Source organism: Phalacrocorax carbo, chromosome 2, assembly GCF_963921805.1.
Source record: "Phalacrocorax carbo chromosome 2, bPhaCar2.1, whole genome shotgun sequence".
Lineage (NCBI taxonomy): Eukaryota > Metazoa > Chordata > Aves > Suliformes > Phalacrocoracidae > Phalacrocorax > Phalacrocorax carbo.
In genome coordinates, this window is record NC_087514.1 from 104,384,637 (window position 1) to 104,401,039 (window position 16,403).

The 16,403-nt window shown below is 36.8% G+C and overlaps 1 protein-coding gene across 4 annotated transcripts in view; it reads left to right on the forward strand.

The window, feature by feature from the left end:
* Positions 1-16,403, forward strand: part of CTDP1 (CTD phosphatase subunit 1) — a 121,288-nt gene that overhangs the window by 24,586 nt on the left and 80,299 nt on the right. For all 4 annotated transcript variants that reach the window (XM_064443741.1, XM_064443739.1, XM_064443738.1 and 1 more), the window contains 3 exons: positions 5,789-5,879; positions 6,970-7,136; positions 8,590-9,672. In XM_064443741.1, coding sequence (XP_064299811.1) covers positions 5,789-5,879; positions 6,970-7,136; positions 8,590-9,672 — 1,341 coding nt within the window. The remainder of the gene's footprint in view (positions 1-5,788; positions 5,880-6,969; positions 7,137-8,589; positions 9,673-16,403) is intronic.

A 16,403-nucleotide genomic window follows, 5' to 3' on the forward strand; every position in this document is an offset into this window, starting at 1 on the left:
TTGCATTTAAACTGTAGCAATAATAGTCTATGGTGGGGGTCACTGGCTGAAATATTTTCTTTTTTCTAATAAGCATGAAAGAAACCTACCCTGATGCAAGCATATGGGTTGAATTCACATTAGGAGGGTGACCGTGTGTTTAAAATGTAAAATTGGCTTTCACCGCATCTTGAGTCTTCCTTGACAGAATAGTATTTTCACCTCAGACTTTCCTTTATTAAATCTGTCAGACTAAGACCATATAATTGTTTTAGGCTATGACTCTGCGTGTCAGACTGTCCTTGCTGCTATTCTGTGTCTCCTATGTTTTTTAAGTTGTCTTTCACATCTGCTTTTTTTGTGTCATGTTGCCACGTGTGCCTTGAGCAATGATCCCACTTCTTGGCAAGAAAGCAAGATTCCAAAATAGTTAGAGAGCTAAGCTCTAGAACAGTTTGGAAAAGAATTCTGTAATTAGAGAATTCTTTATGCATGTTAAATAAGCTACAGAAGACGCTTGTAACAACAAATGTAAGAGAATTCTGTAATTGGAAAGCTATACCTATTTGTGGTCTCCAAGTAATTCTCCATGAAAGAAAGTTCAGGAGAGGCATGTCCTGTCCTGCCCATCCAAGGGAACGTTCCTACATTACTCAATATGTATTTGCTTAGTTGTTTGAAGAATCTTGAAACAACTACTCCCAAGTTACTAGTGATAGAACAAGAAGGAATGGCTTCAAGCTGTGTCAGGGGAGGTTTAGATTGGATATTAGAAGAAATTTCTTTACTAAAAGAGTGGTCAGGCATTGGAAGAGGCTGCCCAGAGAGGTGGTGGAGTCACCATGCCTGGAGGTGTTCAAAAAACATGTTGATGTGGTATTTCGGGACATGGCTTAGGAGGCACGGTGGTGTTGGGTTGATGGTTGGGCTTGATGATCCTAGAGGTCTTTTCCAACTTTTATGATTCTATGATTCCTGAAGCTTTGTCAGCCTCACTGTTGGATTATACGTTGTGTACTGCTAATGCATTAATACTTTTGTACCTTGTTGTCCTTCTTGGAGCGTGGTTATTTCTTGTGCAGCAAAAGGGGAATGGTTTTCTTATACACTAGATCTAAATACCTGGTAGTAAGAAAGCAGGTGGGCAATCTTCCTTGCTTGGATCTATGTGCCAAAATCTGCGTGTCACCTAAGGTCAGAAGATGCTTCAGAGCAAGGGAGAAGAGTGAGTTGCAGAGGTAGTTAACTAATGATGTGTATGTGCTTCCCCAATGATTGATCTTCTCTAAACATGTGATTTGGTCCTGTGTTTGCTCATTTTAATCTCTGAGCTAAAATTTGGATTGCCCTGCAGTCTCCATGCTGGTACAGACTGATACTTACAATGTGACAGGCCTTTTTGTAAGCATTACACTTGAGCTGCTCCATTTGTTCCACAAAGTAAATAGCTACCAAATAAGCAAATCAGGGTATTGCTGCTTCCTGACGTCCCCAGACTTCTGGATTTTTTTGCCTGAAGCTGTCTGACCTCTTCAGAGGCATTCAAACTACAAGTGGATTACTTGTACAGTGATGATGGTTACAGTTTCAGCTGAAATAGGTTGGTATGGAGAAACAGTTGATACAGCCTTTGGTCCACAAGATATAACTGAGATGCAGTAACAGAAATATGTAGCTAATACAGATAGAGAACACTTGATGGCAGTGTTGGTTAAATGATTTCTCAAGGAGAGCTGTCAGTCTGGTATTTTATGCGACATCAAGGAAGGTCTTGTAATAAAACGCCAGGAATCTTTTTCACAAGCAAGAGGTTGTTTTCTTAGGTTCTCCATATACATCCTATGTGCCTTTGAAATCTGAACTCTTGAGCTGCTCCTTCCATGTCCTGGAAGGCTTTTTCCTCATTTTGCAAACCCATGACATCTTGTCAGTCCTTTTTTCCCTCATTCCAGCTGACTCCCATCAGCTGTTACATGGGATTAGCTGATATTTGTAAGCACCATTTGTCTGCTGAAGTCATTTATCCTAAACACTTTCTTAGTCTGACACATTTACAAAGTGGTATCTTGTTTATGAAGATGAGTTTTGAATTTTATAATCCAGAGTTTCCGATATTATTTCTCTTCTAAACAATTTTTTGGACCAATTGTTACTTAATTTTTTTCCTACTCTGCATAAGAGAAGTTCAGTGTATTTAATACTGAAGTCGGCTTGAATGCTGGTTTTAAAAGACAATGCCACTGTGAATTTTGAGTTCGGAGGCCACTAGGCAACAGTAACGCAATGTGAAATCACTCTTAAGATTTATAGTGGAATTTAGAAAGTAGGACTAAGTTGAGGGCATTCATAGGTATGATTTGTTACAGCAAGTATATTACAGTATGTGTTTCCATAAATATTTGACAGAATATATGTGTGTATATAATCACCAGTGTCTGAAGGTCTCCAATGCTACTGAAAGGTTGGGTCAACAGCTCCTTTCCAGGTTCTAAAGTAGGACCTGAAGTAGAACTGGAGGGGACCTGATTCTTCAGCAATTTAACTTCAGATTTATTTTTAAAAGGATTTATTCAAATTCATGTTGGATCCTGCTGTTATATCACTTCTGCTAGGAGTTGCTATTTAACTCAATAGGTCTTCAAGATTTGGGACTTCCCCAGTATGAGTTAGTTACGTTTGAACATTGCATCTTGTAATGTTTTTAAATAAGACTTGTAAAATTAAGTTTAAAAGTTTGCATTTCTAAGTCTATGTGAGATTAGGTAACACAGCTTGATAAGACTGTGCATGCAAAGACCCAGTCTGAGATGCTGGAAAACAAACAACTGGGGGAATAATCTCTTGTAGGTAAGTCTACTGAAGAGTCCCTCCTAATATGGCAGTTGAAGGATAATGATAGTGTCTTCAGTTCGTTCAAGATACTACTTACAGGCATACTTAGAACATTGTCTAATGTATGAAAAAAAATGGAAGCTCAGTTTTGATTTGAAACAGCGTCTTTGTCTTCAATCACTTTGAATTCTATGAAAAGCTTTAATGTTTTAAAACATGCTTATAAAATGAGAAATTAATCAACATTTATCCTTCTGGAATGATTTGTGCAAACTGATATTTCTCCAATTTAAAAAAAGCTGCAAAGAAAAAAGTTCATTATCAACACTAAGACAGCAAACTGTGACCATAATCATTTTTCAGTATATAGTGGTGGGAAATGGATAGGAATAAATAAATAAATGAAATAATGTTAAGAGCACTTCTGAGGAACACTGTTGCCGTTTCTGTATACTTGATGAGTTTATACATAGACCTTTCCATTGCTCCAAAGTAATAAAAACTTGCAACAAAATGCCCCACATATAAGTGGGTGGTCTGTATGGACTTTTTTCTTAAAGAAAAAGCCACCAACACTTTGGAAGGTACTATCAGTTTGAAGCCTTCATTATTAAAGGTTAATACCTGAACAGTGTACTGTCATAAAATTCTAAATCTTTCAATATGTAGGTTGTGAAAAGATTTTTATTTTGAAGGTAGTAGTGTTTTCCATGATGAGGGTTTCCCATTTTTTTGTTATTGAAAGCAGTATAATGATTTTTTTAAAAAAGTCTTAGCCTTTACTTAGTTTTATCTTTAAGGGTGTATCTGCATCTAATTATTTTTAATGTGAAGTTTATTTCTTGAGATTTATGTTCTATTTGCAATCATAAACCAATTAAAAGTTAATGGTTTAACTAACAGTATGTTCTCTAGCCACTAGGTGTCTTTTTTGCTCTTGCATGGAGTAGAATTGCTAAATAGGTTAGTGAAAAGCCAATATAGCCTTTTCAAAGATTTAAAGACTGTATTCACATACTATTGAAGAAAAAGAATTATTTATGATGAATGAAATGTTATCTGTCATTTCCCTGAAATGTGAAAACATCAGGATTATGTCTGTTATATTGATTCATGTGGCTAGGCAACATTCAAAAGAAACCACAGTTTAAGACACGTGAAGAACTTCTTTGAAAGACTAGTGCTCTTTTCTGTATTGCTGTTCAAGTGGCTTAGCTTTGAAAGACCCAACTTTCTTAAGATGGGCTTCTATCATTGCTGGTGCATCTCTGCTGAGCTTTATCCTCAGTGTATTTTTAGTGAATTACCAAGGAGGAAGAAAAAGTATTAAAATTAAGTCTTTGCAAAAGCATTATTGAAAAGCTCCAGAACGCTACCTCATCTCTAATCCCTGGCAGCCAGGGTTTCTGTGTTCAGGCTTTCCTAGTTCAACTTCCCTTTTCTTGTAGCTCTAGCTAGACAACACCGCAACTGAATGCCTCATTCTGGTTTTGCCATTTAATCAGTGCACTGCTGTCCAATTTAGTGTAGAGTGTCCCTGTGTATTCAGATAATTAGTAGAAGAGAATTTGGTTGGGGAGGACAACAACTTGTACGACAGCTTATGTAGTTTGTCAAAATATCTGTGTTTATGGCAATAAATCTTTGTAGCTAATTCTCTCAATTCATTATGCCTAGGTACTGCAAGGGTCTCACTACAGGGGATGATTCTACGAATTTGCAGCAATTCTTAAGCATAGTCGGGTGAGTTAAGGTTGAACCTCTGTCCTTAACTCGGAATTTTCTTGCTTTTATGGGTTTTAAGTTATTCCAATTACACATTAATATTAAATACATAAAGGATCAACTTTTCAGAAATGACTGATATTTTTTTTAATTTATACCCTCTGTTTTTGAAGACGCAACTTAATGTACTCCTGGGAGCTGGACTTGTAAAAGGAGTTGAACATGTGTTCTGTGCAAATTGCAAAGCTCCTTGAAAGAAAATTAAAAGTTGGTCCTTAGAGCCTGTAGTTATTTTGAACTGGTTCTGGCTGTAAGATGGCCACCATTTAAAATAAAATAAAGCTGTAAAAAATTGTTCCCAGATAAGTATTGACTGCCTTGTATTATTCATAAGAAAAATGAGAAGTTGATGCAAACTTCAACATAAATTCAGTAAAATGAAAAATTCAGATTAGCATGTAAGATGCCAGTTTCTTTCTAAGCAATGATGTGGCTCATGAAGATGACCTTGTTATTGGAGGCTAGGTTCAGAAGCATGTGCATGTGTGTTTGTACACCCAAGTCACCATTTTCCTAAATAATGGCATTTTATCTTGCTTTAAGATCAGCTAGCACAGCTTCTCCTGTTTTGTTTTTGGTTTGGTTTTTTTAGAGTGCAGTCAGAAAAGTTACTGCAACTGGGCCTAAATATTTCTAGGAATCCCAGGTTATATTCATTATATGTAAATGTATTAAAGTATTTGTTAGAGGTACAACTTAAAACCTACAAAATGCAAGAGCTCCGGCTGAAACTGTCCCTTAACTTGCCCACTGTGCTTAAGTATTGCAGCACATTGCCGACTCTTGTGAGACTTCTCTGCAGTCCCTAGGCATAATGAGCTAAGGAGAGCATTTAGCTTTAAAGAACCACCTGTAGAGAGATAAATGTAAGTTACAAAAATCATGTGTATCTATCACTTGATGTATCTCTTTCAGCCTAATTTATTTGGCTGTCACAAATTTAGTTATTTTAATTTGAATTTTGTTGCTATGTTGAAAGAAAATGAGATGGGATTTTAAAAATTAATCCCACTGCATTAGTTACAAATACTTGATCCACTGTGCTTACCCTTTCTCCCATATAATATCTCCTGTCTTAATATTGTCTGTTAGTTAAACTGTTGTTGCACAGATTAAAATAGCTGCATTATATAGAACATAAGCAAGGAACAAACATCTTGAACTTTAACTTTTTGATTTCTTCTTTCAAAAGGATTTTTGGACCCTGAGAAGAAGCTTTTTTCCCATCGGATATTGTCAAGGGATGAATGTATCGATCCATTTTCTAAAACTGGGAATCTTAGGTATGTATATGGGTCTTATGCATTAAAATAGGACAAGTGAGAGAAACAATATGCTAAATTACTCTATATTTAACATGTTTGTAGTTCTTCCTTATCTGCCTATTAAATATCAACCCTGTCTCTGTAAAACTGAAATGTTCTGGGTATTGCAGCATTTCATCTACTTGATGTGTTCTGTGGTACTGGAACAGTAAGAATGTGCAGCAATGGCATCATGTTTTCACTTATTCTTTTTATTCTTGTAATAACTTAGCCATATTGCCACTTTAACGGCTTCTGATCTGGTATAATGACTTATGTTGTAGTTTTTTTATTAAACTAAAATTCTCAGTTTCAGGTTAATTCATATTTAAATATCTAGTATTCTGGCTTTCAAATGTGCTATACATCTAGTAGTTTCTGTTCTGCAGTATTTCTTGAGACTAGGTAATCTAGAGCCTTGAATTCATATTCTAGTCTAAATACAAGGTTCTGATCTTTTTTGGACTATAAAGCCAAGATTTTTTCTAAAAGACATGTTTAGTATTTCATATAGCTAAATTAAAAATTATTGCCCCATCCCCATCTGACCATAGCAAATGAGAAGCCTTTTTTTCTTGCTCTGTTTTTATTATGCATGTGTTTATCTTAAGTATTCTACCTCCTCCACCTAGGTTATATAAGTATTAATAATTTTTACTTCCTTTGTCTTAGACTGAATGAGTCTACTCTTTAAAAACTGTTCTTGGGTCTTTTTCCTAGTTATATATAGGTAGTGTATCATCCATGTGATAGTTGGCTTTGGGCTGTTCTTTGACATAAACTGAAAACTAGATCAAAATGTTGTAATGTTTTGTTTTTGCAAAGGCTTGTTGGTTCTTGCTTCTTGGGATAGAGATTTAAAAATAGCTGTTTCCCTTTTTTATTAACTTAGTTTGAATATTGTATTTTGAATTCTGTAATTTTAATATTGCTGATTTTTTGTAAGTTCATATATAAGCATGTCCTGCAGCCATACTCGTAATATACCAGAACATCAACAGAAACTACTTTCATTGATAGTATTAATTTCTAAAACTAGATTAATTTTATCAACTGTTTTGTCTCTTAGAGATCTCTTCCCATGTGGGGACTCCATGGTTTGCATCATTGATGATAGAGAAGATGTTTGGAAGTTTGCACCCAATTTGATAACTGTGAAGAAATATGTATACTTTCAGGGGATAGGAGATATAAATGCACCTCCTGGGTCAAGGGAAATTCAAATGAAGAAGAAAGGTAATTACATAGTTTTTAAACTGCTTTTACAACTTTTTCTGTTTTTCAGATGTGATTGATATAAGTCATTGTGATGGTCTTACTAGTATTGGTGTTGTACTTGGATGAGCAATCCTAGACTATTGTAGTTGACAGAGTGCTCCTGCAGCACAAATGCAACAAGCTTAGTAAAACTTGACTGTTCTTGTTAATAGCTTTCCTTTTAGTAGGTGACTACAGCAAAATGGAGTACCAGTAATAACATTTTGGCTGTTAAGGCTGGAAAGCTGATGTGGCAATACACAAAACTGTTAAAGAACATGTAGAGGACAGTTTCTCTCTTCCTCCTTCCCTCCATGTAAAACAAGGCAGTTTTTTTTTCTTCTCTGTAAGTGGTCAGGAAACCAACTCCCTCTTTCTCCTTTTTGGTCCCTTTCCCTGCCCCACTTTGGAGCAATAGTCTGGTCTTAACATACTGCTGAAAATGAATGTTTTGATCTCTGCTTACCTTACCACCCAAATCATGCTAATAAAATTACTGTGGGATGTTTAGCACTGAATGTGGCACTCTGGCATTTGACACAAGAATCTTACATTCAGCAGGGTCAGCAGCATAAGATAAACAGTGGATTTAGAAGGTATACATCACTATGTTAGTATTAATTTGGGGAAAAAATGTATTTGAAAGACAATAGCTAAGAAAGAATTGCAGGTTCTTTCCAGTTTTGCCAAGGGTTTTTTTATTATCTATGTGACATCACTCTTTTTCCCTTGTTGACCTAGAGATGTCCAATATGGAAACAGTAATAATGTATTCAAGCTGGATTGGGCCACTATGGTGTGGAACCTCTATGCCTGACTGGTATTGTTACTTGCAGAGCAGGGACATGCACAGAAGAGAGACAAAGCAGGGTGACTTCATCCGGTGTTCCTGATGAATGTCTGTGTGCAGATTTCTGGATGCCTACGGTTTCTTTAATTGTGTGTCTCTCTCCTGCAGACATCTGAAGACACATCCTAAAACTATTTTTCTGCCTTTGAGTCTATTCTTTACTTGCATTCCATCACAGTCTCAAATGAACCTTGAACAGCATCTTTGTATTGCTAAAACATATCTTTTCAACTATTAAAATACAGTTATTTTGGTTATGAAAAATAGGAAATATATGAAAGGCATGGAAGTTTATGAAGTCCTTGTAGTTCTGGATTGAGACCTTCTGAAGCGAATTCTGCTCTATTTTTTTTTTCTCTACAGTAGTTTCATTGTCCCAAGATGTAATCGTAAAACTCATGCACCAAGATAAATCCTTTAATGTTTGCATAGTTAACAAATAATTACTCATGACCTGTGTTACTTAAAACTAACTGCATCTGTAAACTGTGTTTAAGGAAAGACAATTAAATTTTGATTAAGATTTTTAAAAAAAGAAACTGAGAAAATATGTATATGCTTTATTTCTTCCCTGTGTCTTAGTAAACCACTCTGCAAAACCAGAGGCACTGGATTCAGCAGTGACATCAGCAAAAGATGCTGAAGAAATAAAGAATGTTACATGTGTAGAAGAACAAAGCAATGGTCTCAAAGCTACAAAGGACACCTGCACTGCAAATGGAAGTACTTCCGTAAGCAGTGAAACATCTGACTGGGATATGAACTCTTGTGATAAAGTTAATGTCCAGGACTCCTTAAATGATAGCGCTGATCACAAAATGGACAGTGAGGTCACTAATGATTTGACAAATACAAAAGAACCTCACATTTTTTCAGAACAAGTTGATAGAATAGTGACAGAGAAGCAGCAAACCCAAGACAAGACAACAAATGACTTGGACTTTGAACTGTCTAGTGACAGTGAAAGTGACGGTGGGTTGGATAACAGAAAGTCATCCACTTCTGTATCAGATAGTGAGAACGAGGAAAAGAGAAGCTGGAAGGAATCCAAACAACCTTTGCAGGATGAAAATTTGCCAAAAGGGAGTTGCACTGATGTGAGTGAGAAGAAGGATGGTCTGGTGAACCATTCTGGGGACACGCAATCTCTACCTAATGAAAATGTTCATGACAAAACTGATCTTGAAGCACAAGAAGAAAGTGAACAGGAAAGCCTTTGTGATTTAGGAAATGGGTGTGCAGACAAGAAAGAAGCTGAAACAGAGTCTCAGAATAGTGAACAGTCTGGAATTACAATGGGAGAGTCTTTAGACCAGAGTATGGAGGAAGAAGAGGAAGAGGATGATACAGATGATGATGACCATTTAATATACCTCGAAGAGATCCTTGTGAGGGTTCATACTGATTATTACACAAAGTATGATAAGTACCTGAAAAAAGAAATTGAGGAAATTCCAGACATCAGAAAAATAGTACCAGAACTGAAAAGTAAAGTGTTGGCAGATGTAACCATAATATTTAGCGGACTCTACCCAACAAACTTCCCCATTGAGAAAACACGGGAACACTATCATGCTACAGCACTTGGAGCTAAAATTGTGAAGAACTTAGTACTGAGTGCTGATGATCCTGACAAAGTAACGCATCTCATTGCAGCAAGGACAGGTAGGTAAATGAGACTTGTTTTCAATCAGCTTTTTTTGTGTTTCAGTTCATTCATGCCTTGAGCTGGTTGGTTGTTTTTTGTATAACCTACAGGCTTTAATGTAACTGAGATTAAAATTGAAATTAAAGGGAAGATTCATCCTAAAACAATTAAAAAGCCTTTTCTGAAGGCTTTTTTTGCAGCTTTTTGATCAAGTGTGGCTTTTAACAATTAAAAGGAGGACCCACTAAATAACATCTCACATAACGTGTTATGTCTCACTTCCTGGTTAAGAGTTGGTGATACTGTGTCTGGCTATTAAAGACGTTGACTAGAAACTTTGACATTTGTGTCAGATAAAAGTTTATAATGGTCTTGCTATAAAGATATAGCAATTCTTTCTTCCTCAGTTTCTCAGATTTAGCTTCTCATGGCTCAGTTTCACATCATCCTAATCATCCTAAGAGACTGGAATCTGATGATACCCTGTCACTGCTCTGTGTGTATTGTCATGGCACATGTAAGAGATTAGCCTAACTTTTGATATGGATTTCACAAAGCTACCTCTTTTTACATAACTGTAGTGGATAGGAATGTACCATTGGGTAGCCACCATAGAGGAGCCAACAGGCCACCATTGGCTTCTAGTAAAAGATTTTTTATGCACCCTTCCCTCACTGTTGGCCTTTTGAAGTTGCATGGAATCTAAATATCTGATACGCAGTCTTACTTCTGGATTTCATGGTTTTGATTGTTTTAGATCATCTAGAACTTCAAGGTAGTTTTAGGACACCTTTATATGTCATAAGCAAAGAAATACACATCTGCCACCTATGATATTTTTTTTTTCTTGGCTGCTGTTCATGTAAGCTTTCAGTACTTAGAAGAAGCATCTTTGTTTCATCACCTTGCACTATAAAAGAATGGAGTATATTTTCACTGGCGGTAGTATAGATGTGTGTACTTTTCTTGAAGTGTGTGTGTGACTTAAGAAATATCCTGTTCCATTTTTATACAGCTGACCAGGAATCATTTCCTCCTGTTGAGGAGGCAGTGATAAAAAAACCTCCAGTGTTTAGTGACTAAAAGCAGAATGTTGCAGTTCCTTAATTTCTACCCCTTTAAATATTAGTAGAGTTTAAAATCTATGGATTAAAACCAGCCAATTTACCAGTATACTGTGATATGCTAATCAGCTATCTTTTAGAGTTATTTGCCTAAATGGCAATAAGGCTGTATATTTGCTAGGCTACTGTAAACTTACCTCACTTTTCAGCTATGTCAATGTACCAGTCTGGTGACAAAAACCACAGATAGCTTTTACTAAAAAGTTGGTAAGGCCAACTGTAGCAAGAAGGGGCTGCAGTACTGACCTAGTCAAGTAGCATCAGAATAAAAATTGTACCAATGGATCTGCAGTGAAGTAGCGAGTTTGCATGTATTGTCCTGGTGTAGATATGCATATGAGTAGTAAAAACGACTTAAAAACCAGAAGAGGCTGAATTAGTTTCATTGAGATGAGCTGGGATTCTGATTTGTGAAGGTGTAGAAATTGAAATAGTGAATGGGAAATTATAAAATCTGTGGATGCATCAGTTTAGGACTCCGTAGTTTCATTACTATTGCTGAACAGTTCTTTTAATACTGCAGGAATAGCAAGACTTGTATCAGCAAAGAATCACACAAGTTTGTCATACTTCATTGGAGACGTAATAGCTGTTAATATAACTATCATGGTTTTTTCCAATTTCAAAGCTTAAAATTCTTCATTTCAAAGTTGCTTTGTCTAACTGGTACTAGATAGTATCTGAGTGTAGTTGTACATTGGATGCAACTATTGTGGGATGTGATAAAATTGATAGGATGAGACCACCACCCCACCCCCAAACATAGGCAGTTCTCTAGAGGAAAAAATGTTGGATAACATTATGTTAAAGTACACAGTGATAATGAGCAGCAGATGAGGCTTTTTTCCTGCTTGTTTTTGGAATGTACAGTTTGAAGGGGGTTGTATGTTTATATAGATACATACAAAAGTAGAACAAAGATGTGTATTAGCAAGTTATTCACTACCTGCACATTCTTAGTGAATAGTCCACTAATGTAGATCTTAATATGAAAAACTATTTTAACTTCAGGTTTTTATTACATTAATATGCTTTATAGTATTTGAATTGAGTTTATTAACACATTTAAAGTAATATTCAGTGCTCTTCTGAAAAATGAATAAATTTCAGGGCAGTTGATATATTTCAGACTTTTTGTGAAGACCTAGCCTGTCCTACAAAGTAGTCATGTAATATTGGTGTTGTACTTGGTATTTAAAATATATTCAAATATTGCCTGCTAATTGAAACAAGAAATCACAAGAACACCACTATTCCTGAATTGCTGGGATAAAAAAAATCTTTTTTGTCAGTATGTAGTTGCTGACCCCTGCTTTTAGGAAGAAAAGAATTGCACTAATTGTAGAAGAGGTATCTTGGCAGTCTTTTCTGCTTAATGAGCAACTGTCGTCATCTTTCATCATCACTTAGTAATTATTTCTGTAACAAAGGCAATGAAATAGGGGGATTTAGGGTAGAAAAAACTATATTCTCCAATAATGCTTTCTGTAAGATTCTTGTGGATTACTTATTTGGGTTTTGTGATGGGTTTTGGGTTTTGTGTGTCTTGGGTTTTTTGTGGTTTTTTGTGGGGGTGTTTTTTTAAAATTAAGGCTATATTTCCTCAACTCTGGTTAGATGGGAGCAGTTATGCTGCATCATCCTAATTTCATGAGGGAAACTCTGAAGTTTAATCAGATTTTAAGGATATAAATTGTGTCCTGTTACAGCTGGATTTGTGATAATTCAGCTGTCGATGTGATTTTCATACTGATGCTCATGTGGTTAGAAAGCAAATTCTACAAGTCTCTATTACAGTTAGTAAGCCATACAAATATGGCATCTCTGGCTCCTGTGGCCAACATGTGAAGCAGGGCTTGATATCTAATTGCTGGTGAAAGGAGGAAACAAAAGCATGTCCTTTCTTGAGTTTTATTCAGAAGTCAGTGATCTGAGACCAGACAATGTCATTCTGCTTTTCTTTTTTCTTTCTCTTTTTTTGATGTGGTTGAGAAAAGTGATTTTAAAATGTGTGTGTCTGTTTGGTGTTTCTGGATGATCCTGCCAACAGCAGCAGACCTGGGACTCAGACAAGCAAGTTCACTTAAATGTTCACTTTGCATTAGCTGAGCTGTTAGTAAACAGCATATGCTTAATAAGCAGCAGTGAGGGTAAATACTGTTAGCTTTTGAGTTCTGAAGGCAGAGCAGGAATTTGTCAGAGGAAATAAAAAGGGAAGAAGTTGGTGTGAAACAGAGTACCCCCTTGGAATTTGGAGGGATGGGTTTTTCCCCTGCAAAGTGAGCACATCATAGCTTCATGTATGGAATGAACAGCTAGTGAGTACCACTTTAGAATGTGTTTATAGCATTCTTGCCAGCCTATTGCAATAATTCAACTTTATTTTATTCTTTGAATATACTTATGTCTCTCTCTGTAGACAGGCAGCTTGTTTCTCTGCAGATACAGATACTCTGAATTCTGAAAATAAGTAGATCCTTGTTCCTGGAGAAAATTAGGATTTTTTTCATTATATAGGGAGGAAAATACTATCTACCTCAAGTACTGTAAAACACAAGGATCTTTGTATCATCTAATCGGCTTTCATAAATCTGAGTGACTGAGAAAAGGCTACCCTGTAGTCCTTTCCACTTACCTCTGGGCTGCATAAATCTTACTTCAGATTTTGAAACATCTGCTGTTTGCTTTAAGCAACAGTAAACTGCACCGGATGATGAGTTGTTATAGCTGTGTACACACTTGGCTAAGCAGTTACCACACTATTTCATAAACCTTGTTATGTTCTTTCCTGAACAAATGAAAGATACTGTAGTTGATTTTTGTATTGAGTCTTTGCTGGTGGAGCAGATAAAGCTGTTCAGGTCACTTAAAAATTATTCTAGTGGAGTAGGAGTGGAAATATGTCAGTTTAGGCCCTGAATTTTTCTTTTCTTTTTCAAAAATATATTTAATTCTGGCTTTTCCTATACTTTGAAAGCTATATGGGGGTAACTTCCTTACTTTAGATGACTTAGCCTACATCAAGTTTTGCTTAATACCATTAAGTATCATGTTGCTTAAAATACTAATTGTACTATGAACTGTGGCTCCTTTTATTCATCCTCACCTGCCTACTTAAAAATGCTTACTCCAGAGGTTGGCTCTGACGTACTAAAAGAGAAGAGAAAGCTGCCAGCAGATGAAGTCTTGTTAGCCTGTCCTACGACTTGGTGTGAAGTCTCTACCAGACATAGCTATGGCGTGTCCACAGATATTTTTTTTTTCTGAAGAATATTTTCAAAGGCCATGTCTTTAAAAAAATTCAGTTAAGCACTGCTCTAAACTCAGGCACTGGCCAGGTACGCCTGTTGCTTTTGCTGGCAAGGCACAGTATAGTGTTAAAGCTGAACTCTAGACATAGCCTCCAAACAGCGCATCTATCACCATTTCATGATCATTTAATACTTGTAGGACAAGACAGAGTTCTGTACAACTTGTCTTTGGTTAACGTTGTTGAAGAACTTCAGGATTTAATCATAAATCAAGATTTATATATAAAAATGGTCTGAAGAGAAATAAACTTCTAGTGATCAGATTTTCCAAGCAACATCTGGCAACCTGGTTGCAAACTGTCATATGTTGACTTTAGTGTGTTGAAATCAGGAGAATGTTTTGAGTGACTCTGGTGGTCACTTCCTACCATGTACTTTGGTTCATCCCAGCACAGCCTCAAGCCCATATGCTGGGTTCCTCAGGGGTGAGATTGGATTGGAGGACACAGTCAGCTGAGCTTTTTGTGGCCAGTCAATCCACAGGACTGGGCAGACCTAACCCAAAGCAAAACCCCCTGAAATACGTATGGGGTGGGCATTGCTCATCCAGCACCCTTTTGCCCTGCAGATCTCCCTTCTGGGCAGCACTACTTGGTAATGTGGACATAGCCAAGTATGCAGTATAATGTTTCTTCTTAGTCTTCATAAACATGCATTTAGGAGTTGTTTATCTATGTTTAAGTGCCTAGTCTGCTTCATACTTTAGATAAAACAAAACTGCTGTAGTAAAACTGTATGTCTTGGAGAATAGCTGTAGAATTTTATTGTTGCATTATTGATTTTGATCGCTTTTTTAGTAACAAATTGTTAAGAATAATAGAAGGCTTTTTTGTGTGTTCAACCTTTGTTTGCAAGTTCAAAAGTAGAATTGATGAGTCCCTTCCCCAGGTTTGAAAATAACCTTTTCCCCAATATTATGTGCTTTAGGCTGTATCTGTCAAGAGGGGGGCAGATGTGATGAATTTGGTCCCCAGCTGCTTCACATGGAAAGGCTTGTGCGCCTCTAACTTCTTGGAACAATTTTAGACCAGAACGTGAAGTAGGGAAAAGCGATTAGAGGAGAATAATGCAAAAAAGCAGTCCAGAAACAGTTTTTCTCCAAGAGATTTTTTAGCTCAGTTGGATGAGTCAGATGTTCTGAACTTCTGATGAAGTACTGTTGCTTGGAGGGATTAAAATCCTTTCTGCTGTTTGTTCTTAATAAGCATACTTCCAAAAGGGGAAGTTACACTGGGGAAAGGGAGAGAAAAAGACAAGGATATTAAGTATTGAAGTACTATTTCTCCTACCCAGTTACATTTGGTGTTCCACCAAATCTTGGTCTAAGAACATCCTATGTGTGAAATCTTGGTTTGTGAACATGTCAGCTAGAAATAGAAGGCAGCCCTTGAGATGACACAGTTGTATTACCTCATGCGATTTTCAGTATGCTGAAGCGTGCAATATGCAGCTGCGCTTTAGAAACGGGGAGGAAGCAGAAGCCTTGGTGTTGCTGAGGTGAGAAAGGTAAGACTTTTGACCCTCAGGGGGTGGGTTTGATTACACGTTGGTCTTCCATGTTGCGAACTTTGATTTTATGTTAATGGCTTACACCTTTTGGAGCAATTGTTTCAGAAACTTGAGAGTTTCATACAAAATAGTGCCATTTTGCCTTTCATGTTTAAGGCTTCCATTGCAATCCTGTTGACTAGAAGAATTTACTTAGCTCCTCAGCATATATCCGGTATGAAATGTTCAGATACGCGTGAACACAGCATGCATATGTGTGGAGCAGGCAGCAAGATGAAGCACCTGACAAATTATCAGTGTAGAAACATCAGCTTTAAAAACAATTGGAGGAAGCCATCTTCTCACATAACTTCAGACTTGACATGAGATGAAGTGCAGTTCTGTGGTTTTGTTCAGGTTCCCCCAATGAAGTCCAAAAGGAGCAGCAATATCTTTAGTGGGTGAATGGATGTACTACAGTATCAGATAAGCTTTTCTTCAGGGTATTACAAGCAGTCTGTCTATTCTGTCTATCCAGTCGCACCCCCAACTCTGGGTAACTGTTCTGTGTGCTTACTAGTGAAATCACATGCTATTTTATATTGTATTTGGTCTGCTCCAGAGTTGTGATGTGCAGGACAGTATTGCTACTCATGTCTCATATTTGATAATACCAGGCACAAGTACCTAAACTTCCACTGGACTTGCTCTTGTTGCTTTTTTCCCTGAAACTCCCATGCTTATGAACCTGATTTCAGCATCCTCTTCATAACAGCTGTCGTCTTACCTCTGTTCTTATTATGTTGTCATTGCTTTTCTTTAATC